This window comes from Pan troglodytes, chromosome 5, assembly GCF_028858775.2.
Source record: "Pan troglodytes isolate AG18354 chromosome 5, NHGRI_mPanTro3-v2.0_pri, whole genome shotgun sequence".
Lineage (NCBI taxonomy): Eukaryota > Metazoa > Chordata > Mammalia > Primates > Hominidae > Pan > Pan troglodytes.
In genome coordinates this window covers 52,877,537-52,905,459 of record NC_072403.2, presented here as the reverse complement: position 1 = coordinate 52,905,459, position 27,923 = coordinate 52,877,537, and the positions used below count along the sequence as shown (strand labels likewise).

The 27,923-nt window shown below is 40.2% G+C and overlaps 1 protein-coding gene across 1 annotated transcript in view; it reads left to right on the top strand.

The window, feature by feature from the left end:
* ADGRF1 (adhesion G protein-coupled receptor F1) overlaps positions 1-27,314 on the top strand; it is a 42,467-nt gene extending 15,153 nt beyond the window's left edge. Inside the window, exons 4-15 of the mRNA XM_001145329.6 lie at positions 1,384-1,533; positions 3,171-3,344; positions 5,332-5,432; positions 6,598-6,656; positions 10,623-10,774; positions 12,558-12,721; positions 15,200-15,388; positions 17,075-18,448; positions 20,097-20,138; positions 21,515-21,574; positions 25,825-25,891; positions 27,095-27,314. Of these exons, the coding sequence (XP_001145329.3) occupies positions 1,384-1,533; positions 3,171-3,344; positions 5,332-5,432; positions 6,598-6,656; positions 10,623-10,774; positions 12,558-12,721; positions 15,200-15,388; positions 17,075-18,448; positions 20,097-20,138; positions 21,515-21,574; positions 25,825-25,891; positions 27,095-27,168 (2,606 nt within the window). The 3' untranslated portion in view covers positions 27,169-27,314. The remainder of the gene's footprint in view (positions 1-1,383; positions 1,534-3,170; positions 3,345-5,331; positions 5,433-6,597; positions 6,657-10,622; positions 10,775-12,557; positions 12,722-15,199; positions 15,389-17,074; positions 18,449-20,096; positions 20,139-21,514; positions 21,575-25,824; positions 25,892-27,094) is intronic.
* The last annotated feature ends 609 nt before the right edge of the window (positions 27,315-27,923 follow it).

Below are 27,923 nucleotides of genomic sequence, written 5' to 3'. Positions count from 1 at the left end.
TTGTGGATCTGATGTTTCTAGTGCTGAACACATTTCCTCACAGAAACAGTGATGCACATGTGGTTGTTAGGTTCCCGGGTCAGTCTACAATAGCTTTTATACCATGCAATAAATCTGCCATACAGCAATGTGCTAATAGTACCATAGCACCTATCACTGTGCAAGGCTATACTTCTTTGGGAAAATGAAATCAAAATTTCAACTTGGAATGACATGAATACAATTTCCCTGACAGTAAAAATAACAATAAAAATATAGCAACTATTGTTGGGATGTTACTATGTGGCAGGACTATTTGAAGTGCATTAGATGAATTAAACCCTCACACTGACCCTCTGAGTCTGGTACAGTGGTCATCTTTATTTTACAGATAGTGAAACTAAGGCACAGAACTAGGGGTAGGGACCAGGATTCAAATCCAGTCAATCTGGCTGCAGAATCACTGCCATTAACCCCTGACGATGTGAGCAGGGCCACCCTTTTCCCTGTTCCCCACTGCACACCTGCGTGGACGAGAAGTGGGTCTTGTCTCAGGTCCCATCACTCAGAGGGGACTTCCAATGCCTGGGGAAGAGGCTCCAGTCCGTAAGGAGATGGGGAGACTAAGAGATGGGAGTGGGGTGCAATGGTGTGAGATGTCAGGTCTTTCATAGGTGAGCTTCGGGGGACCTTGAAGCCCCTGGGAATTTCATGTCAAGTTTTATGTGAATGGGCTTAAGTGAATTTTGGATGGGAGAAGACTCATAGGATTCCTCTCCTTTCCCTGTCAAAATCAGTTAATGGCTTCTCTGTGGGGAAAGAAAAGGTGCTGTGCAGAAATGATGAGCTGGAGGTGAGGGTGCATCAAGCCTCAAGGGAAGATTTAGTTTGTTTTGCTTTTGGATTTCATATAAATACCCAAACGCAGCTAACGAATGGAATATTTTCACAGGAGAAGAAAGGGCTCTTTGTAAGTGTGAGACTGAGGGGTCTTATACTGGAGATACTTCAAGGAGATCAGAGCTGGGGGCGGGGGAGGGAAGGTTGACTTGGATTTCCTCACCTCTTCCCCCTTCAGTCTTGACACCTGAAGCTTGACTCTGGGTGTGCCCTGAGGAAGTGTATAACATTGGGAGAGTGATTCTGGGGACGGACAGACAGCATTGGGGCAGCTGGCCTGGCAGAAGTGAGAGGACAGACGTATATTTGGCATGTGTGGGAACCATTTGCTTGTGTTTACCCTCAGTGTTCATTTTTAGTCCATGTTTGGATGAGAGGAACTCAGGAACAAGCAGCATGGTAGAGTCCCTGACCTAAATTTGATGATTGTTTCTCAGTCACTTCCTCAGCAATATTTTCCCCACGGACAGAAAAAAAGGTTTCTGACTCTCTTTCTCTCTTTAGGCCCCGTCGAAGAATATCAGCTGCTGCTTCAGGTGACCTATAGAGATTCCAAGGAGAAAAGAGATTTGAGAAATTTTCTGAAGCTCTTGAAGCCTCCATTATTATGGTCACATGGGCTAATTAGAATTATCAGAGCAAAGGCTACCACATGTAAGGTGGCTCTCGGTGACTGGATGTGTAAATGGGGAAGGCGGGTGTATCAGTCAGGCTAGGTTGGGTTATGCTGTGGAAACAATCATCCCTACAATCTCTGTGATTTAAAAGAATAAACGCTTTATATCTTCTTCATGCTACATGTCCATTGCAGATTGGCAGAGGGCTGTATTTGTTGCCACCAGTACCCAGTGATGTATCAGACCCTATCTCATATGTACCCATGCTGAGCAAAAAATAAATGAAACACTGGAGGGTTTTCCACAGGCAATTAAATTCTCTAACTCAGAAGTGACCACAGTAACTCTGCCCACAACTTTTTGGCTAGAACTGGCTCCATGGCCCCACTTAACTTCAGGGGACTAGGATATGCAATCCTGTGTACCTGGAAGACAGCAAGAAGTATTTGGCAAACAGCATTAATAAGCACAAAGGTGGGGTTCAGAGAAGTTAAATTATTGATCTAAAGCAGTGATTCTTAAAGCGTAGTCCCCAGGCCAGCAGCAGCAGCATTAGGGAACTTAGCCAAAATGCAAATTCTTCATTTGTCTTGACTTAAGAGGATCAGAAACTCCAGGGTGAGATCTTCCAGGTGATTCTGTGTCGCAATAAAGCTTGAGACCCATTCACTGCACACCATGGGTATTTTCACAAAGGTGTCTGGTGACTTTGCCCTGGTTCTTGATCTACTGAAAGAAAAAAAAAGACGACTTTGGTGGGAATTTCAGGTGTAATAGAAGGGGGCAGGCATACAGGATTGCTACTAGAGAAACTTTTCATCATGACTTTCCCCAAAAATGTTTCTCTGCCTTTGTCATCTTGCTTATAAGGCCTACTTGGGAGTGGTAGCAGGTGGATAGAAAGGAGCCTCCAATGAGATGGTGGTCAAATACGCTCTAGAATCATTTAAACAACTCTCCTGTTACAAGTGTCCTCTTCTGCTTCTCTCTTCCATTGCAGTGGCTATGTATGGGGCATACATCCTTCTTTTGCATGCTAATCCCAGCCATTGTAGCTTTATGTTTGTTAGCTTTCTGATACCAACCTCAGAATTTATTGAGTTGGACATTTTCTTACCTTGAATATATTGCTGTCCTGGTTTCATCCTTCTAGCTTTTGGTGAGAAATATTAACCATTATTTTACTTTTAATGGCAAAAATTGCTATTACTTTTGCACCAACCAAATCCTTGGTCCAGATTCCATGTGAGAGCTAAGGATCACAAATCACTACTCAGGGTCAGGCGCGGTGGCTCACCACCTGTAATCCCAGCACTTTGGGAGGCCAAGGCGGGCAGATCACTTGAGCTCAGGAGTTCAAGACCAGCCTGGCCAACATGGCAAAATACTGTCTCTACTGAAAATACAAAAATTAGCCAGGGTGATGGTGTGTGCCTGTAATCCCAGCTACTCAGGTGGCTGAGGCACAAGATTCACCTGAACCCAGGAGGCAGAGGTTGCAGTGAGCTGAGATCATGCCACTGTATTCTAGCCTAGGCAACAAAACAAAACAAAACTCATAGAAGATGTGGGAAGTTAATCTGAAAAATAAACATATATAAAATAAAATCACTGCTCAGCAGTAGTCAGTTTATAAACCAGAATCCATGAGACTGAGTTCTATTTCTTGTGCAGACTGCAACAGCCTGAATGGAGTCCTGCAGTGTACCTGTGAAGACAGCTACACCTGGTTTCCTCCCTCATGCCTTGATCCCCAGAACTGCTACCTTCACACGGCTGGAGCACTCCCAAGCTGTGAATGTCATCTCAACAACCTCAGCCAGAGTGTCAATTTCTGTGAGAGAACAAGTAAGCAACTAAGAATGCTCTGGGCTGGGGCTTCTCCCACCCCAACATGCAACAGAGAGGGGACGCTTGCTCATTGTCTAGCTAGTCAATGTTTGTTTACAGGGAGATTGAGGGACAGTGATGATACATCATGTTAGGCCTGTCTGGACCCAGTGAGAGCTTTCATAGTACAGAAGATCCAGAAACACATGGTGACATGTGAAGGTCACTTCAACCTTTAGGTCCATCCAGCTCAGCTCTGCAATCATATGATTTTATTGAGATTGAGGAAGAGTTGCTAAAATTCCAAAAAGAGGAACTGCTTGAGTAAGCAACATTTGTCTTCCTACTCTCTTTTCACATCTTTTGCCAACATCAATTTCAAGAAAAGGGGAGTCTAGAGATATGAATGCAGGGAGGAATATATAGTGAATGATTCCATGAAAAGAAATCTCTCAATTGTCAACAAATATGTGTACTGAATGCCTTGTTAAAACAGAACAAAAGCTAAAAGTCTAGCTTAGGAAACCAATGGAAGCTGAGGGAGCTATGGTTAACTTAGATTTATGTTCAATGAAAGGTGAGATGAGCCAAATGACATGGACTCCAGGACATAAAGGACTTTACTAAGCTCCTGCAATGATTACTCCAGTTAACTGGAAGCCCCAGATATTGGTGGAACTGAGCAAAGAGTGAGCCTGAAATAGCCCAGCTTAATTGGGAATACTGGCTCTCCTTCCTGGGACTACAGCAATTCAGGTTATGGCAACACATTACTTATTAAGCACCATCTTTTCACCCAGATCAGGGGCAAATTCTAGGAGGACACACAGAAGAATTTCTCTTGCTGTCTATGAATTAGGAGACTAGTTGTAGAGGCCAGACTGTAATACAAGAAAGAAAATAATGTAATTTCTTCAATGAATGTTGATGAAAGCCTATGTTTTGAAAGATGAGCACAGTGGCTTACACTTGTAATCCTAGCAATTTGGAAGGCTCAGGCAGGCTGATTGCTTGAGCTCAGGAGGAGTTCGAGACCAGCTTGGGCAACATGGCAAAAATGCATCTCTACAAAAAATACAAAAATTAGCTATTTACAGGTGTGGTGGTGTGTGCCTGTAGTACCAGCTACTTGGGGGGCTGAGGGAAGAGGATTGCTTGAACCCAGGAGATTGAGGCTGCAGTGAGCCAAGATCGTGCCACTGCACACTAGCCTAGGTGACAAAAGTGAGACCCTGACTAAAAAAAAAAAAGAAAGAAAAAAAGAAAAGAAAGAAAGAAAGGAAAGAAAAAGGTGGCCCATGTCTAATCCATCTTTGAAAGATACAAAGCTGGATCAGACAGGGATGACACTTATGAGGAGCTTCCCACAGTACCGTGGAGATGTGCATAGATGAGATATACACAAATCAATGTTTAGGAATATGTAAGAGGATGGGAAGCAGATAGGGATAAAGTACCGTAGGAATTTAGAGGAGAGAAAGACTCTGCATCTGAGGATTAGAGAAGACCTTGTGGAAGAGATGATATTTGACTAGGTCCTGAATGAAGGATAAATAGGATTTGTCCACACAGAGAATTGTCCCATTGCAGAGAAGTACTGGCAATGGGTAAGTAAGGAATGTGTTGGAGTTAGCAAGTAGTGTTGCTGTTACGGTCATCGTTTAATTTTTAATAGGGACAATGCTTAAGCTTATTGCCTAGATGAAGATACATTTCAGAGTTCAGTGAATGCCTTCTTTAGTGACACATGAGAGGCCATGCATTTACCTACTTTTAAGGTTGCCTTGATTACCAGCACTTCCCTATTACTGTTCCAAATCTGCAATTGAAAACTCTGCTTTTATGTATGCACACTGTGTTATTTTAGGTGAACATTTCTTATGAAAAAAATTTGAAACATCACTGTTGAATAGATGACTCTGAATTGTACTTCTATAATTGTATGCTACTAATAAATCAAGTTAGAAATTTATTATGTCTGTAAACTTATTTTTATTTCCCACAGAGATTTGGGGCACTTTCAAAATTAATGAAAGGTTTACAAATGACCTTTTGAATTCATCTTCTGCTATATACTCCAAATATGCAAATGGAATTGAAATTCAAGTAAGCACTTTCTACTTATTATATAAGGAATCGTTTGCTACACTCAAGTTCAAATGTTTTCAATTCAGCATGTATATTTTATACATATTCTTAATTATTCATTTTCAGTGAGCTATTACAGAACAGTTATTTGCTCTGCCCACAGTTGAAATTCCCTGAGTATCTTCTTTCTAGGAAAGTTTAGCAGCTGACTTCTTTGCACTCCTCTTGTGTTCAGTTTTGCTCACTTATTTTAGCAATATACTAAGGCTTCTTGATTATTTTCTCTTTTAATTTTTTTATAAAAAATTTTTATGGACCAGGCATGGTGGCTTACGCCTGTAATCCCAGTACTTTGGGAGGCTGAGGCAGGCAGATCACTTGAGGTCAGGAGTTCGAGACCAGCCTGGCCAGGATGGTGAAACCCAATCTCTACTAAGAAATACAAAAATTAGCAGGGCATAGTGACATACACCTGTAATCCCAGATACTCAGGTGATGAGGCACGAGAATTGCTTGAACCCGGGAGGTGGAGTTTGTAGTTAGCTGAGATCATGCCACTGCACTCCAGCCTGGGCGACAGAGTGAGACTCCACATCAAAAAACAAAAAAAAAATCATGATCTAAGCTCAATTGTCAGCATTTGGGATTTGTTCTATAAAGAAAACTCTGTTGTTAGAGGCTGAAGAGAGTTACTGAGCAAAACTCTCAACTTTATAATAAAGTCACATAAAAACTAGATCAGTGTCCCTCTGCCTAGGATGCTGGCTCAGGTGTAGCTCTAACTGAAGACCCAAGCAAATACTTAATAGATAGATTCAGTCTAAGTACCTGTAAAAATTAATGGCTTGTTTTTGATAAGGAAAAAATGGATTTTGGGTAAATTTATTCTACGATCTGGCATCAAATTCATCTCCTATTCTAAGCAGTTGGTTATTCACAATTTATTAGCAATCTCAAAGATACATTTTATACGTGTATATGTATGGATATGTGTGTATGTATACATTCACAACTGTTATTTTAACTGTATTTGTATGACATGCAATTACTTCCCACTGTATCTCTTTTCTTTGCTCCTTTGCTACTGTGGATTTATTTATTGTTTGTATCAATTTTTTGCTCAAATGTCTTTCGGAAGTACGGGAAGAACAATTAACACATTGTTCTTTGTTCTCTTTCTAAGCTCAAAAAAGCATATGAAAGAATTCAAGGTTTTGAGTCGGTTCAGGTCACCCAATTTCGGTAAGTAGCACAATGGTCTTAGAAGGGCATCCCCAGAATTGGGCGCCAGTTCTGCAAAAGGCAGAGCACTGTTTTTAGGTGACCCTGACAGAAAACAGGACAGAAGTCATCTTTATAGTAGGATTTTTACTAAGTGAACAAGGATCTGTGATGCTTTAAAAAGTCTGAAGAGTAAAGCCTAGATTCTCACTTAAATGAGTTTAGGACCTTAAATTTTTTTTTTTTTTTTGACAGAATGTCACTCTTGTTGCCCAAGTTGGAGTGCAATGGCACAATCTAGGCTCACTGCAACCCTGCAACCTCTGCCTACCGGGTTCAAGAGATTCTCCTGCCTCAGCCTCCCAAGTAGCTGGAATTACAGGCACCTGCCACCACATCCAGCTAACTTTTTTTGTATTTTTAGTAGAGACAGGGTTTCACCATGTTGGCCACACTGGTCTCGAACTCCTGACCTCAGGTGATCCGCCTGCCTCGGCCCCCAAAGTGCTGGGATTACAGGCATGAGCCACCACATCTGGCCTAGGACCTTAAATATTGGAAAGCATTCTCAAAACTGTGGGTCAGTGAGTAGAACTACAAAACAACAGCAGTAGGGCAGAAACTTGAAAGAAGGCAGGAGATCATGGTGACAGTGCATGGGAAAAAGTGAGGGTTGGGGATAAGGGTTGCGGGTTGTCGAAGGGTGGATTTTCTCCTTCAGCAACCACAGGAGATATGATGCCTTATAATTCGGAGCCAGAAGTGGGGCTTTGGGTGAGATATCTTCGCTCAGATATCATGTATACATCATAGTTCAAAACCCAGTAGTCACTGTTTACAGCAAATAAAGAAATATTTAGTAAATTATCCTTCTGTTTATGCCTTAATTCCAGAAGTTGTTTAGTTAGCCATGTTTACATTAATTACCAACTATTAATAATCTGTCTGCTTGTTAGAGAAAGTGGCTTAGAGGTCAGAGAACTTGACTTGTGATATTTTTTTCACAGTTAACTTAAAAACACCCATAGGACATTTTCTCTTTTCTTTTATTTTATTTTCTTTTTTTTTTTTTGAGATGGAGTCTCGCTCTGTCGCCTAGGCTGGAGTGCAGTGGCACGATCTCGGCTCACTGCAACCTCCACCTCCTTGGTTCACGCCATCCTCCTTCCTCAGCCTCCCGAGTAGCTGGGACTACAGGCGTGTGCCACCACGCCTGGCTAATTTTTTTGTATTTTTCGTAGAGATGGGGTTTCACCGTGTTAGCCAGGATGGTCTCGATATCCTGACCTCGTGATCCGCCTGCCTCGGCTTCCCAAAGTGCTGGGATTACAGGTGTGAGCCTCTGCATCTGGCCAACCCATAGGAAATTTTCAACAGCATTTGCTATAAACATGTTGTCCTGGGCATTATCCTTTAAGTCATACATGAATAGTTTTCTTTAAAATTCAATACCAGCAAAAGCACTGCTTTCTTTTTATATTGAAGTTTATACAGTTGATCATACTTTCACTATTCATATTTTTCTTTTCTGTGATCCTTGTTTTCTATTTATACTTCTAATTTATATTCTATCATGTATATCTTATAATCTGTCTCCAATAATCTGCAGACCAAATCACAGTAAAAGTACGCACAAGTCTATAAACTACAACTTTTTACTTTTGTTCTGTTTCATTTTGTTTCAATATGGGGTCTCACTCTGTTGCCCGTGCTGGAGTGGAGTGGTGCAATCTCAGTTCACTGCAGCCTTGACCCCTGGGTTCAAGCAATCCCACCTATGCCTCCCTGGTAGCTAGGATCACAGGCACTTGCCATCATGCTTGGCTAATTAGTTGAGGTCTTGCTATGTTGCTCAGGCTGGTCTTAAACTCCTGGGCTCTAGCGATCTTCCTACCTTGGCCTCCCATAATGCTGGCATTACAGGCATGAGACACGAAGCCCAGCCTAAAGTTTTATTTTTTGCATATATGATTTAAAATAAATCTCTTTTTAAAAAATTATTTTAAAAAATAAAGAAGGGTTTCACCATGTTGACCAGTCTGGTCTCGAACTCCTGGCCTCAAGTGACCCACACACCTTGGCCTCCCAAAGTGCTGGGATTACAGGCATGAGTCACCATGCCCAGATTAAAATAAATCTTAATCTCTCGCTCTATTTACTTATCTGTCAAACAGGACAGTTATACACCTGTGGAACCTGGTTTAACTTCACTAAATCAAATCTATAACAAGCAGGAAAATACTCTGTAATCAATAGAAGGGACATATCAATGCAAAGGTATTGTGACCATCATTACGCAAAAGGGTGTCTGCACTTATTTATACATTGTGAGCAGAAGTTCAATGTAGTAAGAATTTGAGCTGCGGAACTTCCAATCAATTAGTAATTAATAATTTTTTCACCCAACTTCTCATTGGGCCTCAGTTCTCATACCTATAAAATGGGAATGATACACTGCTTATCTCATGAGTTACTGCAGGATTGACTTAATGTATTGATCTCATGTGCTTTCATGTCTTCAAACACATCTGTATGCTGATGGATTCTAAATTTATTACTTGAGCTCGGGCACTCCCCTGAACTCCAGACTCAAGTAACCAACTGCCTACTTGACAGTCTCCACTTGGTTTTCCAGCTGGGATGTCAAATGTCATGTGTCCAAACTGGGAATCCTCTGACTCTCCCCTTCCTAACCTATAACTTATTTTTCCCACTGTCTTCCCTATTTCCATTACAGCAATGCTGTCCTTCCACTTGCAGAGACCCAATCTTGGAGCCATCCTGTGCTATAATTTCTTTTATTGAGGTATAACTTGCACACAGTTATGTGCTCAAACTTTGTGTATGACTCTATCAGCTTTGAAAAACGCTTGTGCAAGTCCCTTCCTGTCAAGATGGAACATTCCCATAACCCCAAAAGTTCTCTTGTGTTGTTTTCCAGCCTCTTTCCATGCCATCCCCTCACACCAGAAGCAACCACTTGTAGGATTTCTATCATCACAGGTTAGTTTAGTCTATTCCAGAACTTCACATAAATAGAATAATCCAGTTTTTTTTTTTTTTTGCATGTTCGACGTCTTTCACTCAGCAATAATGTCGTTGAGATTCATCCTCATTTTTCTATCAGTGGTTCCTTCCTTTTTGTAGTCCAGTAGTACTCCATGGTAAGAATATACAAAAACTTGCTTTTCCATTCCTTGGAGTTATTATTGACTGATTTCTTTCTTTCACATCCCAAATCTTCTCCATTAGTAAGTTCTATGGCTCTGGCTCCAAATAAAACCTGAATTTGACCACATGCATAGCTACCCAGCTAGTTCAAGCCACCACCAGCTCTTTCCTAACTGGGTTCCCTGTACCTTGCTTGCTTCCCTTCCATCTGTTTTCTACACAGCAGCCTTTACGGTCTTAAAAAGATAAATCTTATGATGCCACTACCTTTTAATAAAGAAGAAAACTTTTTAATAAAGAATGAAATCACAACTCTAATGTCCTATGAGATCTGACTCCTGGTACCACTCCAATATCATCTCCTGCTATTGCTCCCTTGCTGCTGAATTTCAATCATCCTAGTATTTAAGCTTGTCAAACTCACAGGCATTTTCCCGCCTTAGGACCTTTACTTGTGCTGACATTCCACACCAGTGTTCTTTGCATAGCTGGCCTTTTCTTCTTTGCATAGCTGGCCTCAGGCCTCAGCTTCAAAGACCCACAGCACAAAAAAGCCTTCCATAACCAGCTTTATTTAATGTGGGGCCCCATAATTATATCTGTATATATACAGATGTATTTATACATATATATATCATATATATATGTATTTTTGGTGGATACTTGTTTTTTTATTTGCCTTGCCTTATCCACTAGAATGTAAGCTCTCTTTACTTTATTCCTATGGACCCCATGCCATGTACACACAGCATAGGCCCGGAGTGAATGAATAAATAAGTAGTGAATCTCATTTCTCTTTCCCCATAATCACTGCAGAAATGGAAGCATCGTTGCTGGGTATGAAGTTGTTGGTTCCAGCAGTGCATCTGAACTGCTGTCAGCCATTGAACAGGTTGCCGAGAAGGCTAAGACAGCCCTTCACAAGCTGTTTCCATTAGAAGACGGCTCTTTCAGAGTGTTCGGAAAAGGTAATGCTGGATTCCCATCCTCTGCCTAGGTTAAGAGAGTCCTTTAATTAGTAGTTCATTTGTGTCCTCAGGAAGTAGATTTGAGACGTTTGAATAACGAATTGTTCTCTAACTGCCTTTCAGCACAAACAGGCAGCTGTTTCCCCCAGCACCAAGATGAAACTTAACTTCAACTGACTATTTCAAATTCTTGCTAATTGGAAATCTGATCTGTACCTCTTAGTGTAAACAGTGTGGAGAACTGACTTCACTGCAGGCTGTGATGGAAAGGGCTCAGCAATAGTTGACTGGCATACATGTTGAAAGAGCCCTGAGGCTGACCATATTCCTAAGTCACAATCCAAGAAATTATGTCTTTAACACATATAAAGACAGACAGACAGACAGACACGCACACACACACAGTTTTTCTTCAGATACTTATCTTTTCCTTTTACATTCAATCTTACGCCTTTCCTACCAAAATTTGTACCACTCTCTTTCAACAACATTTATTCTATAAATATTTACTGAGAACCCAAAGTGTCTAGACACTTAAAATGCAGCAATGGTGAAAACAAACAAAAATCTTAGCTCTGGCTGGGTGCAGTGGCTCACGTCTATAATCCTAGCACTTTGGGAGGCCAGAGTGGGCAGATGACTTTAGGTCAAGAGTTCAAGATCAGCTTGGCCAACATGGTGAAACCCCGACTCTACTAAAAATACAAAAATTAGCCAGGCCCAGTGCAGTGGCTAAAGCCTGTAATCCCAAAACTTTGGGAGGCCTAAGAGGGCAGATTGCCTGAGATCAGAAGTTTGAGACCAGCCTGGCCAACATGGTGAAATCCCGCCTCTACTAAAAATACAAAAAAAAAAAAAAAAAATTAGCCAGGCGTGGTGGCATGCACCTGTAATCCCAGCTACTCGAGAGGCCAAGGCAGGGGAATCACTTGAACCCAGGAGGTGGAGGTTGCAGTGAGCCGAGATCACTCCACTTAACTCCAGCCTGGGTGACAGAGCGAGACTCTGTCACAAAAATAAATAAATAAATAAATAAATAAATAAATAAATAAATAGCCAGGCATTGTGGTGTGCACCTGTACTCCCAGGTACTAGGGAGGCTGAGGCAGGAGAATCACTTGAGCCTGGGAGGTAGAGGTTGCAGTGAGCAAAGATTGCACCACTGCACTCCAGCCTGGGCAACAAGAGTGCAACCCCATCTGAAAAAAAAAAAAAATCATAGCCCTTGTGGATCTTCCAGTTAATGTCTCCATCTCCTAGTTCCAATCATGGTAAGAATGCATTATTAAAGGCTAGTGGCAAAAGTAGCAACTGGTTGCAATGTGAGCTATGCTTAAAGAGGTACAGGTAGGAAGTGCTACCCACAAATAGCAACTGCCCATCTTTTAACCATAACATTACTGCTTTATTCTATAGTGTCTGGAAAATTGTCTGGCTTTCTAATGCTCCTTTAAAGAGTAAAAATATTTCCTGAGAGTAATCACATCTTTCCTTATTATCACCTAATACTTACTAGTTGATAGCCCATTAAAAGTGATATTGTTGGCACAGATCAGACACCTGGAAGGAGGAGTCAGCCTCAGGGAGGGTAAGGCATCAGGAATGAGTAAGGAATGTTGAGAGGGATGAAGCTGGACATCAAAGACAAACTTCTCTTCTGAATTTTGCCTGGATTTCATCTCCAAAAATGAGTTCTAAAACATCTGAACATGACTACATGGTTTATATAGAGTGCCAGGATATTCTAGGATCATTTTTCTTCGTTGTTTTCTTTTGTTTCCAGCCCAGTGTAATGACATTGTCTTTGGATTTGGGTCTAAGGATGATGAATATACCCTGCCCTGCAGCAGTGGCTACAGGGGAAACATCACAGCCAAGTGTGAGTCCTCTGGGTGGCAGGTCATCAGGGAGACTTGTGTGCTCTCTCTGCTTGAAGAACTGAAGAAGGTGAGGCATTTTCACTTTGTAGACTTGCCCTGGTCTTGAGTTTCAGAGTGGCAATATCCCAGTGAGCATGGCTAGGTGGAGGGTAAGTATACCTACGTGCATCATTGGCCAGTATGCAAAGAGCAAGGATGACATCAGACCCTGGTGAACCCGTGGAGTCGTGCATGAGTGGTAGCGTCTGGGCAGCAGAGTCTAGGTTGCAGCTCAAAAGACAGAGTTGATAGTTTTGTCAGGCAGAGGTGTTGTGGAGGAGTGTATCATTGCTGAGGAGGTCTATGATGGATGGTAGAGCAGCAACTAAGCTGGCCTCAGAAGTCCAGAAGACCTAGGAATTAAAGAGAAGAGTGAAGGTGTGAGTCATAAGCCAGCAGGCTTAGTACAAGTAAGGATATATCTATACCAGAAATTAGGGCAAGGAGTGGGTCAGACAAAGGTGAACCATATAAAATGACTGAACTGCAATGGATCTTAAGGGGCATCTGGTTTACCAACCTCATTTTACAGATCAGAAAACAAAAGACCAAGGGGCCAATAGTTCCTCTGGTAGCAATAGTTTTGAATTAGAAGCATGGTCACTTGATTCCTAGTCCAGTGCTGTATTAGTCTGCTCTCACATTGTTATAAAGAACTATCTGAGACTGGGTAGTTTATAAAGAAAAGAGGTTTGACTCACAGTTATGCAGGATGTACAAAAGGCATATCTGGGGAGGCCTCAGGAAACTTACAATCATGGCGGGAGGTGAAAAGGAAGTAAGCACATCCTTATATGGTGACAGGAGAGAGACAGAGAGAGAGAGAGAACGAGGGAGATGCTACACACTTTTAAACAACCAGATCTTGTGAGAACTGTATCATGAGACAGCACTTGGGGGATGGTGCTAAACCATTAGAAACCACCTCCATGATCCAATCATCTCCCACCAAGCCCCGCCTCCAACATTGGGAATTATAACTTGACATAAGATTTGGGTGGGGATGCAGAGCCAAACGATATCAGGTGCTATGCCCTCCACATGATTCTCTCTTAGGAAGGTTCAAGTATTAAGACAAGTAAGATAGAAAGAAGGAAATAAATATCTAGGAATCAGAAGAACTCAAGTCACAGAAAAGAAGGACCCCAAGTCCAGTTCACAGATACTGTTCAGCAAGTAGATTTCCATATTGAGCAGAACTTCTATTCCAGCCAGAGACCTTGCTTCTGCTGCTGCAGTAGAAAACCCCAGAATAGTATTCATCGGAGGACTGTGGAATGTTTACTTCTCCCTTTTGGATCTCAGTTTCCTCATCTGTAAACTGGGGAAGGGGATTAGATTAGCTGGATTCTGGGGTTTCTTCTTGCTCTTGCCTTCGTTGCCTCAATTCCGGACATGAGCAATAGTTGAGACTAGTTCGCTCCAGGCAGATCCCAGGTGGCTTGAACAGAAAACAGCATTGTCAGTTGAGAAGAACAAGAAGGAAAATGGCTGGCACTTGGGCGCCTGAGTGGACTTAATGTTGAGTGGAAGGGGACTGCCCTCCTTTGCTGCTTTCCAAGTTAGCCTGGTGTAGTAAAAGTAGATGGGAGCCTCAAGAAAGAAGTAAAATTCCAAATCTAGGGCCGGGTGCAGTGGCTCATGCCTGTAATCCTAGCACTTTGGGAGGCCAAGCCGGGCAGATCATGAGGTCAAGAGTTCAAGACCAGCCTGGCCAACATGGTGAAACCCCGTTTCTACTAAGAATACAAAAACAGCTGGGCGTGGTGGTGCATGCCTGTAATCCCAGCTACTTGGGAGGCTGAGGCAGGAGAATCTTTTGAACCTGGGAGGCAGAGGTTGCAGTGAGCTGAGATCATGCCACCGCACTCCAGCCTGGCTGACAGAGCAAGACTCCATCTCGAAAAAAATAAAAAAAACAAATCTTGTGACAAAACGGGGGCTGGCACAAGCCCAGTAGTCAAATCTCCATGTATGTTTCTCTCTCTTCCCATCTTACAACGCATTCTCAGTGTAGCGTGGTGAACATAACAGGATTACTACCAGTAGACCTACCCTAACATTTTCAGCTGAGTGCTCTTTGGAAGGTCATTAAATCTCATTGAACATGATTTTCTGCATAATTAAGATAATAATTTATATGAAAATGATTTTTAGTTTAGTAGAAACTAAAACTTTGCAAGTTTCAGTTTCCTTAGCTATAAAATGAAAATAATAATGGCACCTCCCTCAAAGGATATTGAAAGAATTCAAAGAATGAAAATAATAATGGTACCTCCCTCAAAGGATGTTGAAAGAATTCAATGAATCCCTGGTAAAGCATCTAGTGCAATGTCTAAAATATAGAAATCACTGAATAACAGCCTTTGTTACTATTGTTATGTAATTATCCTACATTAGAACACACCATACAAATGTTAGTTCTATATAGCCAAGACATCTGATTTAAATTTGATGAAACACAGCATATCATTGTTTTCTAGAACTTAACCATTTTTGCTTCTAGAATTTCAGTATGATTGTAGGCAATGCCACTGAGGCAGCTGTGTCATCCTTTGTGCAAAATCTTTCCGTCATCATTCGGCAAAACCCATCAACCACAGTGGGGAATCTGGCTTCGGTGGTGTCGATTCTGAGCAATATTTCATCTCTGTCACTGGCCAGCCATTTCAGGGTGTCCAATTCAACAATGGAGGTATGGTCTGCCTGTGCTTGAAGGGCTCACTTTAAATGCTTGATCCTGTAGGAGGAATGACAAAGCCTTAAATATGGGGAACTATTGGAAAAGACAGAAAGCCATGTAAGCGTCTTTATGTGAACTTTACTGCTTCCTCTGAGGTATACAAGGAACTCGGGATCAATAGTGTGTGTTCAAAGGAAGACAGAGCTGCTCTTATGCAGGTTACCTGGGCAGCACCCAGCTTAGAGGAGCGGGTAAGCTTTTGCACTATGTGACATAGGCACTGCCTTTTCAACATGTTTGCAATGTATAATTTTTCTTTCCTGTGGCCGCAAGCTCAGACTTGAACAGTGTATATTTTAAGAACTCCCTTCATAACACCTTCTCTCAACTGAATATGGTTTAGTTTGGATATTTAAAGATTAACTTACAAATTACATAAATGATACTTGGTCACTATAGGAAGCGCAAATAAGCAAAAAGAAAAATAAATTATCTGTTGCCTGGTCACTTTCAAATAGACACTGCTTACATTTTAGGTATCACCTCAGTACCTAGAAGAATGACAAGTGATATATAGCATGTGCTCAATAAATATTTGTTCAATAAATATCCTTCCAAACATTTTGGGTGTATACATTTTATATGTTAAAGGATATAATGTTTTACAAAACTGGATTATATAATGTACGTTAAATAATCACACAATAATACTTAACTATATATGATTAAAATTGTTTCAGAAGTGACACTAAATATCAGTAAGTTAAACTCCCTGAGTTAAAGAAAAGATACTCCAATTTGTTTTTTTAAAAACCTGACCACATGTTGTTTACAAGAGACCAACTGAAACAAAATGACACAAACATGCTAAAAATAAAATGAAGAGTGAAAACAAAGCAGGCAAACACAAAGCAAAAGAAAACAGAGGTTTCTAGGGGCAGTAGAAGTAGAACATCATGGGATTCTGGACTAGAAGGCAAAGAGGGCTGGGTCAGAGTAAGACTCAGGTGGAGTGACAGATGCTTGCAGCAGAGTGTCTGGGAGCCAGACCCATAAGCAAGAGAAGGGGTTCTGTGGGAAGAAGTAACAACTTCCAAGGAGTTGCTTGGAAAATGAATCTCAAACTAAGACTGACCCTTAAAACCCATGACAATTCAATGCTTGGGTCCAGGCTTTAAAAATTGTTTTGCTTTATGTAGTAGGAAATAAGAAACATAAAAACTATAGTAAACAAGAAACCTAAAAATTTGAGCATCTCTTATGTGAGTTTTGAACTTCTGGTGTTAGCAAAACAAACATAATGCGGGAAAGCAGTACAAAGTAGTGTCTGCATCTTTGAGCCTCAGCCTGAATAGCAGTGTAGTCATTTTTAACATCTCAGAGAGGAGGAAATGCACATCACATGTGCAGCTGAAATTGCAGGATGCTTTCTCATTCATCCTGAAGCCTCAGTGCATTTACAGATGCTCTGGGGTGATCACCCTGGGACTTACATGATTCAGCTGACCCAAGATTTTGCCCAAAGCTTCTACTGTACAGAGGAACTGAGCTAAATTTGATTGATGAGTTTTAATGTGGTTCGTGACTGAGCCAATTCTCTGGGCATTTTTCCTATTCTTAATGCTAATGACTATCCACTGCTGGTCCTCTTATCTGTTTACTCAAAAACACAAACTGACTCTCATCCTTGTGTTTCAGGATGTCATCAGTATAGCTGACAATATCCTTAATTCGGCCTCAGTAACCAACTGGACAGTCTTACTGCGGGAAGAAAAGTATGCCAGCTCACGGTTACTAGAGACATTAGAAAACATCAGCACTCTGGTGCCTCCGACGGCTCTTCCTCTGAATTTTTCTCGGAAATTCATTGACTGGAAAGGGATTCCAGTGAACAAAAGCCAACTCAAAAGGGGTTACAGCTATCAGATTAAAATGTGTCCCCAAAATACATCTATTCCCATCAGAGGCCGTGTGTTAATTGGGTCAGACCAATTCCAGAGATCCCTTCCAGAAACTATTATCAGCATGGCCTCGTTGACTCTGGGGAACATTCTACCCATTTCCAAAAATGGAAATGCTCAGGTCAATGGACCTGTGATATCCACGGTTATTCAAAACTATTCCGTAAATGAAGTTTTCCTATTTTTTTCCAAGATAGAGTCAAACCTGAGCCAGCCTCATTGTGTGTTTTGGGATTTCAGTCATTTGCAGTGGAACGATGCAGGCTGCCACCTAGTGAATGAAACTCAAGACATCGTGACGTGCCGATGTACTCACTTGACCTCCTTCTCCATGTTGATGTCACCTTTTGTCCCCTCTACGATCTTCCCCGTTGTAAAATGGATCACCTATGTGGGACTGGGTATCTCCATTGGAAGTCTCATTTTATGCCTGATCATCGAGGCTTTGTTTTGGAAGCAGATTAAAAAAAGCCAAACCTCTCACACACGTCGTATTTGCATGGTGAACATAGCCCTGTCCCTCTTGATTGCTGATGTCTGGTTTATTGTTGGTGCCACAGTGGACACCACGGTGAACCCTTCTGGAGTCTGCACAGCTGCTGTGTTCTTTACACACTTCTTCTACCTCTCTTTGTTCTTCTGGATGCTCATGCTTGGCATCCTGCTGGCTTACCGGATCATCCTCGTGTTCCATCACATGGCCCAGCATTTGATGATGGCTGTTGGATTTTGCCTGGGTTATGGGTGCCCTCTCATTATATCTGTCATAACCATTGCTGTCACGCAACCTAGCAATACCTACAAAAGGAAAGATGTGTGTTGGCTTAACTGGTCCAATGGAAGCAAACCACTCCTGGCTTTTGTTGTCCCTGCACTGGCTATTGTGGCTGTGAACTTCGTTGTGGTGCTGCTAGTTCTCACAAAGCTCTGGAGGCCGACTGTTGGGGAAAGACTGAGTCGGGATGACAAGGCCACCATCGTCCGCGTGGGGAAGAGCCTCCTCATTCTGACCCCTCTGCTAGGGCTCACCTGGGGCTTTGGAATAGGAACAATAGTGGACAGCCAGAATCCGGCTTGGCATGTTATTTTTGCTTTACTCAATGCATTCCAGGTGAGAACAATAACAATAACCTATTGTATTGTCAAGTGATTGGAATAAGTAGAGAACTCAGGCAGGTAAAACCACTCTGGAGATTATCTCATCTCCCTGCCTCCAGCAAGACCATCAGAAAAACTGCATGGAAACAATAAATAGAAAAAAATATTTTCTTACTTAGTTACTATCATACTGAAGCAGAATATTGGATTTCTTCAGTAACCCATTACACGGCTTTAAATCTATTAGAGTTCTTCTGGCAAACAATCTTGCTTGCTGCTGACTCATTTCTCCTTCTCTTATGCAGAACTCTGGGAAAAAGTTAAACAGAGAAAGGGAAATACATCATAAGTACTTGTTGACTCTGAATGGTGCAAAGGAATTTCCTAGGGTGCAATAGAGAAGGGGCTAGCAAAACGCAACCGGTAGCCTGTTTTTGTAAATAAAGTTTTATTGGAATACAGCCATGCTTATTTATGTACATATGGTCTATGGCTGCTTTCACTGCAATGGCAGAGTTGAGTAGTTGCAAAAGAAACCGTATAGCCCGCAAAGCCTAAAGTGCTTACCACCTGGCTCATCACAGAAAAAGTTTGCTAATCTCTGCTACAAAGAATGGGTTTTTACTTGGCACAGTCAGAAAGTGTTCAGAGAGGAGGTGGACAAAGCAATCATTAGGTTTTGATGAATCTGGACAAGAGCCTTCAGTCCCAGTTCAGTGAAGGTTTTGCTGGACCACCTCAGACAATGACTCAGGGAAGTGGTGGTTAAACATTTGAACTCTAGACTTAAATAGGTCTGGGCTCAAATACATCACTTTACAAACTGTGTGACCTCTAGCACATTGCTTAATCTCTCTGTCTCTCAATTCTCTTATCTTTTAAATAGAGATAATAATACTTACATCATCAAATAAATGTGAGGGTTAAATGAGATAATTTAGCACTTATTTCATTGTCTGGCACATAACAAATGCTCAATAGGTGTTTCCTAAAAGTTGGTTCTCCATCTATTCAGCAACCAGTGAACAGTCAGGTGCTAGTATGGATGGCAATCATAGAGCATGCCCCTAGCAGTGACAAGTTTAGGGCACTCCTGTTGGGGAGCAGGAGTACAGTCTCATGGTGATACACTGTCTGAACAGCACCAACTGAAGGAGCTATGCCTGAGAGAAGGAATTCAAGATCCACCAAAACATTTACCAAGGGTTCCCCAAGACCTGCACTGGAAGGAAAGGGTGCTGATATAGGTCAAATCCCTCCACTTGGCCATAGGATTGGAGCTCTGTGCCTGCTGCCATCATAGATGCTTAGACATCAAATGCCTGGTCTAAAGAAAGACTAAGATACAGACAAAAAAGGATGCTATTTGTTTGGGTTGGGATGGTACGATGGGGAGAATGAAGCTCCACATGCAAAACTTCATTCGCTTGGTCATTTGCTTATTTAGACATCAACAAAACATTTTTTTGAGTACTTTGCGTAGTGCCATGCACTTGTGGAGGCCACATGGTGTTCTTGCTTTCAAGGAGACTACAGTCTCTTAAGGAGACAGACAAGAAAACAGTTTCAATGTGGGGTGATTGAATAGTGTTACATATAAATGCTTTCTTTTTCGGAAAAGAAAAATACAATACATGTGATTTATTCCTTTCTCTTTAAAGGGATTTTTTATCTTATGCTTTGGAATACTCTTGGACAGTAAGGTATGTGTATTTATTTCTCTCATTAACCCCTAGCCTAGACATCTTAGGCTCCCTCCCCTTTGTTCTGAGGCCTTTATTCATATAATAAGAGGTGGGACTATTGGTACTTTTGTAATAAAATTCTGTGCTTTTAGAGAAGTCAGGCTCAGTCAGAAAACAAAGGAACTAAACAGTCACTGCTGATAAAGCTTGCAGAACTAATCAAACATGTAATGTAAACGTTGTCGGAAAAAAGGGGAATTCTTTTTACCTTTAACTTTTCTAATTTAAATTATGGTATGGCAGTAATTCCATAGCAAAATTGCTTTGCTAACAGGTGAATTCTCTTTTGTTCTTTCAATTATTCTACCCATTTATTTAGAATATGCTGAAATATATATCTACTTCTATACTTGTAGAGTTTTAAACAGTAAGTGTTAATAGCCTCTCACAGACTATTATTCTAAGTGAAGTAATTCAGGAATGGAAAACCAAGCATTGTATATTTTCACTCATAAGTGGGTGATAAGCTTTGAGGATGCAAAGACATAAAAATGACACAATGGACTTTGGGGACTCAGGGGAAAAGGGTGGGAAGGGGGTGAGGGATAAAAGACTACAAATTGGGTGCAGTATATACTGCTCAGGTGATGGGTGCATCAGAATCTCACAAATCACCACTAAAGAACTTACTCATGTAACCAAACACCACTTGTTCCCCAATAACCTATGGAAATAAAAATATTTTAAAAAGTAAAGTATACTGTTGAAGGAAAATAAATAAATAAATAGCCTCTCACATTAAATAAAATTCCCAGTGAAGAACAGTAAGTTTAAATGAAAGATAATAGAAAAAAAATTTTAAATATACTTGTTTCATAAACCCAAGCATTAAACAATTCTGTTGGGAGAGGTGAAGGCCATAAGCTAATAGATGTATAGTCTTTGTTTTAATAAGAAAATAAAAAATTTTTATAATTAGCAAAATTGTTGCTAATTATAGGACCAATTTTGCACATGAACAAACTGCTTTCTACAAAGAAGCAATTTGCTGTTCTTAATTGTACTAAAAGTAATTGCCTTGTCTTACCATTCATGTGGTTAGGAAACTCTTCACTTCAAAGATACACTTCAGTTTAGCAATTATTGCCAACTACTAATGTCTAAAATCGGAATGAGTATGGCATTTGGTACTGTTGTTCTTTGTTGAACTCTAGTTTTGTTTATAGGTAAAGAGATGAAGAAAATAATCTTTCTACCAGATATCCATTCATGGTCTACTAACTGCTTCTAGGAAATAATACTATTAAATAACCATTTCAACCTGCAGTTGTTCTTGATTTGTCTGCGTATGATTGTATGTGTATCTCCTCAATATTTCTTTGTTGCCCTTATAGCTGCGACAACTTCTGTTCAACAAGTTGTCTGCCTTAAGTTCTTGGAAGCAAACAGAAAAGGTAATTATCTCCTACTACCATGAATCCAATACATGAAGTTCCAGTTTTGCATTCTTCTCTTTATACAGTCTTGCTGCAAGCCAACTTCTGTGTAAACCCCTTGAATTTCTTTCACCATTATATTCCTGGTATCTGACATGGAGCCTGGCACATGAGTGGTAGTAAAGAGTTGTTGAGTGAATGAGTGATTAAATGAGTGACTGTGAAGTCATGGAAACTTACAAGGATGCTCAAGTATGGAAGTCTGTGGGTGCTTGTGAGTGAATACTTTTGAACAATGGCATTTACTTTAGTCTGACTTGCTTATCAATATTTAGAACTAGCAAGGCCCTTTTCTTCATCTGACTTTCTGAACCTTCTGTAAACCATTTTTCCTTCTCTAGACAGATAAAATGAGAGATCTTGGTTAAATTCTTGTCTTTAAATTTGGTTAACTTCTAATACATAAAAGTATTATGTATTAATAATTTTCTTTTTTTAGGCTGCTATCACTGATTCTGTTACTTGCAATCTTAGCTCTTAAGTCTACAAACTCACAAGTTTTTAAGGAAATGGAGGATTTCTGTTTCATTCTTTGCCATAAAAGTATAATCCATATGAGGATAGTATATTTAGAAACAAAAGTGCTTGAACACATATTTTGTGTTTTCAATATTATTTAGACTTTTGTTTTTCAGCAAGGCACTGAGGGCCTTTCAGAAGGAGTTCTAAAGCAGAGAATTTCTGTATTTTATAAAAGTCAACTGACTTAACTGCATCCAAACCTATATGGGTATTTAGAGATTTTTACAAGTGACAATATAACTTTTTGAAATAAAAATCAATAAGGAAATTTTCCTCTGGCATTAAAAAATCTTCCCTGGTCTGCATTTTTCAGTAGACAGCACTGCTGTGAATTACAGAGCACTGGCCCGTGAGCAGGTGGACCAGTCTTGCCCTTGTATTTCTGACTCCGTAACCAATTGACTGTGTGATCTTAGGAAAGTCACTTCGTCTCTAAGTTTTAATTTTCTCAACTGTAGAAAATAAATGTTGGACTAGTTATTCAAAGCAGAAGTTCTCACATTCTGGGATTTAGATTTTATGTCTGGAAGAACTAAAAATCACTCGAACCAGAAGTTGTGAAACTAATGAGTCATTATCTACACTTAAGAAAAGGAGAAAATTACAGCACATGTGACTACAGAAAAGATAAAACCTTTAGTGAATATAATGAGACGGGACACTCCCCACCCTGCAAAGCAGAAAGTCAAAATTTTTCTCCTTTGAAAACCAAAGAAGGAAAAATACTCCCAAGTAAAATAAAACAAAAGCAAAAGCAAGAATGCCTAACGGTTTCTCTCTGTTTCTAACATCAAGCACTGACACTTCTGAGAAGGCAGTGTCTGTATTTGTACCTTCTCCCCAATTTCATTTCCAAATTAGGTGACAAAAATGAGATTTTGTTGCTGGTTAGGTGGCTCATTTGTTTTAAAATAAATATGCATTATTTTCAAGAAGAAAATATGTGCATTTATAATTTTCTTAGAGAGTTTGAATGAAAAAGCAGGACCCCAAGGACCCCAAATGACAGATGATGAGAAGGTGAGAAAGAGATCACACTTGATGAATATTCCTGCCAAGAAACTCGCTGGTGAGCAAAATCAGCGAGAGTGGTAACCAGACGTAGACCCAGCACAGCAGTGACAGGCTAGAGTTGAAGTTGCCAGGATGTGACAAGTTCGTATGTTGGGAGGGGTGAGCCAGTGAAGAGACTCTGAAAACAAATAAGAGAGAGACTGAGGATAATGGGCAGAAGAGGACTCCTGGGAAGACAGAGGGATTGGCCGGACTGAAGATGGAGGGATTTGCTCCTTAGCTTGACACAGGAAGTACCACATTGATGCAGGAGGAGCAACATGTATAAATTGGGATTCTAAGTGAAAAAGTATCTGAGACAGGTCTCAATCAATTTAGAAGTTTGTTTGCCAGGGTTAAGGATCATGAGCCATGACACAGCCCCAGGAGGTTCTGAGAATGTGTACCAAAGATGGTTGAATTACAGCTTGATTTTATACATTTTAGGGAGACATAAACATTAGTCAGTACATGCGAGGTATATCTTGGTTCAGTCTGGAAAGATGGGACAACTCGAAGTAGGGGCAGGAGGGCTTCCACGTCATAGATGGATTCAAAGATTTTCTCATTGGCAATTGGTTGAAAGAGTTAAGTTATTATCTGAAGACCTGGAATCAATAGAAAGGAGTTTCTGGGTTAAGCTAAGGGGTCGTGTAAACCAAGGTTCTTTTTATGTACCTGAAGCCCTTTGATGCAAGAGATGCAAATGTTTTCTATTCAGACCTTTTAAAGGATATAGACTCTCAGCTAATCTCTTCAGGATCAGAAAAAGATCTGGAAAGGGAAGGGAATTTTCTACAGAATATAAATTTCTTCCACAAGAGACAGCTTTGCAGGGCCATTTCAAAATATGTCAAAGAAATATATTTTGTGGTAAAATACTTTGATTTCTTTCAGGACCTATCTGTTGCATGATGCTATGCTAGAGTTTGGTTGGAATTTGGTATCTTATTGCTACAAAAGATTTGTCCTATCAGTCTTAAGATCTCAGTTTTGTGTCTGAGCTCCAAAGGGAGAAGACTACAACGAAGCATGTCTGACCCCCACTTCCCATCATAACCTCAACTAGTTTTTCAGGTTTCTTTGAAATCTCCTTGGCTGAGAGGGGGGATCCATTCAGTTGGTTGGGGGGCTTAGAATTTTATTTTTGTTTACAGTGTCATGATATTGAGAGTTCGAACCTTGATACTTTTTTTGTTTGTTTTTCTTAAGTAATGGACAAGGCTATCCTCTGAGAGATAGCTAAAGGAGGAGTAAAGTAGGGATCCTGAACAGAGCAGTGAGACTATGATAGTTGACTGAAGGCAATGAAAGAAGAGCCAGCAATAGTCTCAGCAAGGACCATCCTTCAAGCCACAGCACATTGTATGGACCCCAAATCTTCTCCATGCTCAGGCCCCTGTCTTGACCCTCCATTGTCCCTAGGCATGTTCTCTGTAACTCTTCTCCAAGACACAGACTCTGGTGGCCTCAATGGACCCCCCTCCACAAAGAATAGATTTACAGACCTACATCTGAGTTCCAGTAACTCATGGCCTGTTATTTGGCCAAGTGTTTCGACCCATATAACTTCACACACCTGAAGAGGCTACTTCTTCCCAGACCACAAGGAAGTATGTTGAGTATGTTACAACCTAAAATTCCTGTCTCCAAATGGTACAGGATGCAATTTTAAGTGCCATGATCCCTGACCTTATGATTTTTTTTAAAGGGTTATAGCATTAAATGTTTGCTGAGCCCTGAATTCTGGAAAATTAATTATTTTGCTTTGAAAGTTTCAAATATTTTTAATTCTTATTTTTGTAGCTTTTTTTTTTCAGAACTCAGTGTGCCTTAATACCAGTGAAAATTGAAAAACTATCACTGGTCTATCTACTGAATATAATAAGAACATGTTTTTCCCACCTTGGTTTGGTTTCCTTGTGGCATAGACTGTAGCAAGGAATGGAAGTTTTCCTTCCAATATTCCCAGTGCCAGAACAGCATCTGGCACACAAAGGCATTCAATATGAGATGGTAAATTAATGGACAAATGAATGATGAACTAATGAGTAGAAAAATATATAATGTATGTAAACACATTTATCTTTCCCGATAAGTACATGCTTTTTGTTTCAAATATTTTATGTAATTTTATAATTCAGCTGTTAAATTATTGAACTCTATATAGCCTCTGTAGCAATGACCAAAGCGTCATTCAAAAGTAGGTTTGAGAGCTAAGATGAGCAAGAGTAAAGCAAAGCTTTGTTGAGAATCATTTTTAGTCAGAGCACTGTTTTTCCTCCATTTTCCTCCATGGGTTTCTCTTCCAGTAACAAATGTGATCCAAAGAAATGTAAGCATAGACATGAAAAGGGATAATGCCGCCTTTAAAACTGTTTTCTAGTTTGTTGTTAGAAGTTATAAAAATACACAGGAACACAGCATTCACTTGAAAATAAAATTTTAGGCATTTTAAATAGATTAAAGCAGAAGAAAGAGTGAGAAAGTAACCATTCTAAATTCTTAAAAAGAGAATTGCACCTATGAAAATGAAATAAAGAATCATGAATAACATCATGAAGTCAGGAAATGCAGACCAACAGTAAAAGAATGCTATTAATGTCCAAATGACTTATTTTTATTTTGTGCAGCAAAACTCATCAGATTCATCTGCCAAACCCAAATTCTCAAAGCCTTTCAACCCACTGCAAAACAAAGGTGAGTTACGATAAAACCAAAGGTTACAAAAGGTGTGAAAAGAGTATATGAGTATATCATATGAATAAAATTCAATGGCAACATGTAAGAAACTCATGTGAGAAGTGTGGGATTATCAGCCAGCCATGTTTTCAGAGTTCATCCAGACCGTGCTCAGGGCTGACAGAACAATGTAGGTGACTTGATGCTCATGGAGAACCAGAGAGTGTCTTTATGTAATGTCATCACAAATTATCTCTATTTCCCCAGTCTGACATTATATAAATCTGTGGCATTGATCATTGAGGCCTTGAAGGGAAGGAGTGTGGTTAGACTAACACAATTTATGTCCTTATTGGAGAATCACCCCTTTGTGCCAGCTGCCAAGCAGTGGGCACGCGGCCAGGTGCTTGTGCCCTGATGTTGCACATGTCCTCCTCCCTAAAATGCCCCTGGGCAGGAAGGGGCCACACCTGCTAAGAGTGAAAGAGCACTGTCTCCTCCACCTGTGACATGCACTGGCCCTATGTTCATTGATTGGCGGTTACTAAAGTCTGTGCTATTGAGCAACTGCAAGACCAGTGTTTAAACATTGCAAGTAGTCACAGCATTCTTGGAGGAGAGAGAAGGTTGGAACATGGAAGTGGAGGAGGAGACATTGCCTTACAAGCTAAGTTGAAACCATGCTTAAGAGTTCAAGTCCCATTTCACATTCAGTTATGTTAATGTCATCATTAATGTAGGAAACTCATTTTATATTCCCATTGAAATTATTCAAATTCCAGATAAAGTTCAAGTGTCTGGAGAATGTGCTTGTACCAGACCCTTGGGTTCTGTTGTTATTGCCACCAGTCAGCTTGAGCGCTTTTTTACAAGTCTCTACCTTTTGGGGGCATTTGTTCCTCATCTATAAAATAAAAAGCTAAGAGATTACTAAGATTCTTCCAGCAATAACATATTGTGATCTCAATCTACTTTATGTCATTTCCCAGCAATATTTGAAAAACATGATATTTCTCAAATAAGTGATACTTGACAAATGCAAGCCTCTGGGGTGTTGGTGAAATGCTATTTCTCTCCACCAACCACAATCTTTTTGTCTTTACCTAGAATCTTTTAAAAACTGTTCCTAGTTGTGAAATAATCTACAGGCTAATTTTCATTTTGGTCTCATGCTGGATTTCAACAGAGTAACAATAATTATTTCCTGTTTTTCCCCTTCAGGCCATTATGCATTTTCTCATACTGGAGATTCCTCCGACAACATCATGCTAACTCAGTTTGTCTCAAATGAATAAGGCAAGGAATCATAAAATCAAGAAAAAATTTCCAGAACAACTTGACATTTAGAGACAAATGTCAATGAAGAAATTATGCTCAGTATTCGATCGGGTTTTCTGATTTAGGGGTCTGGGAATAAAACAAGAATGTCTCAGTGGCTTCATTACTGCTCCCTTTTGTCTTCAATTAAATGAAAAGAAGATTTATTTCCATGTGATTTGATTCAAAGAAAGTGCTCCATAAATGCAGAAGGGTAGGTTTTGTTGGAAATCGTGTCAGTTGTACCCTGACCATAAAATATGGTTTCTATTTTCATAAAACAGCATTATTCACATGGCATTTCCAATAATCTGGATTGAAGGAAGAAAATTTTATGAAATAGCTTTAGATAAATTAATAGGCCACGTTCATTTTCTTGTCAAAAAGTTACTGGTGGGGGGATGGTGGGAAAAAGTTATTAATGCAAATTTCCTAGAGAAAAAACCATTTCTCTTTCAAATTTTCCAGTTGAATTTTATGTTCGCTTTTGCTTCTTAGGTTCTATCACTTAACATTGAAAGTTAATCAGAAATAAAATGTAAACTTCTATTTCAGATAGCTTTGTAACCATTTATCAGAAAGTATAATAATGTGATATGATATATAATGTGGTATTTTTCAGTTTACAAGGCACTTTCATCTGGTCCTAAACCCTGCAAACCAAAGTGTCAAGGCAGACCTAGTGCAGAGATGAGGGCATGGGGGCTCAGAGAGGTAAAGTGACTTGCCAAAG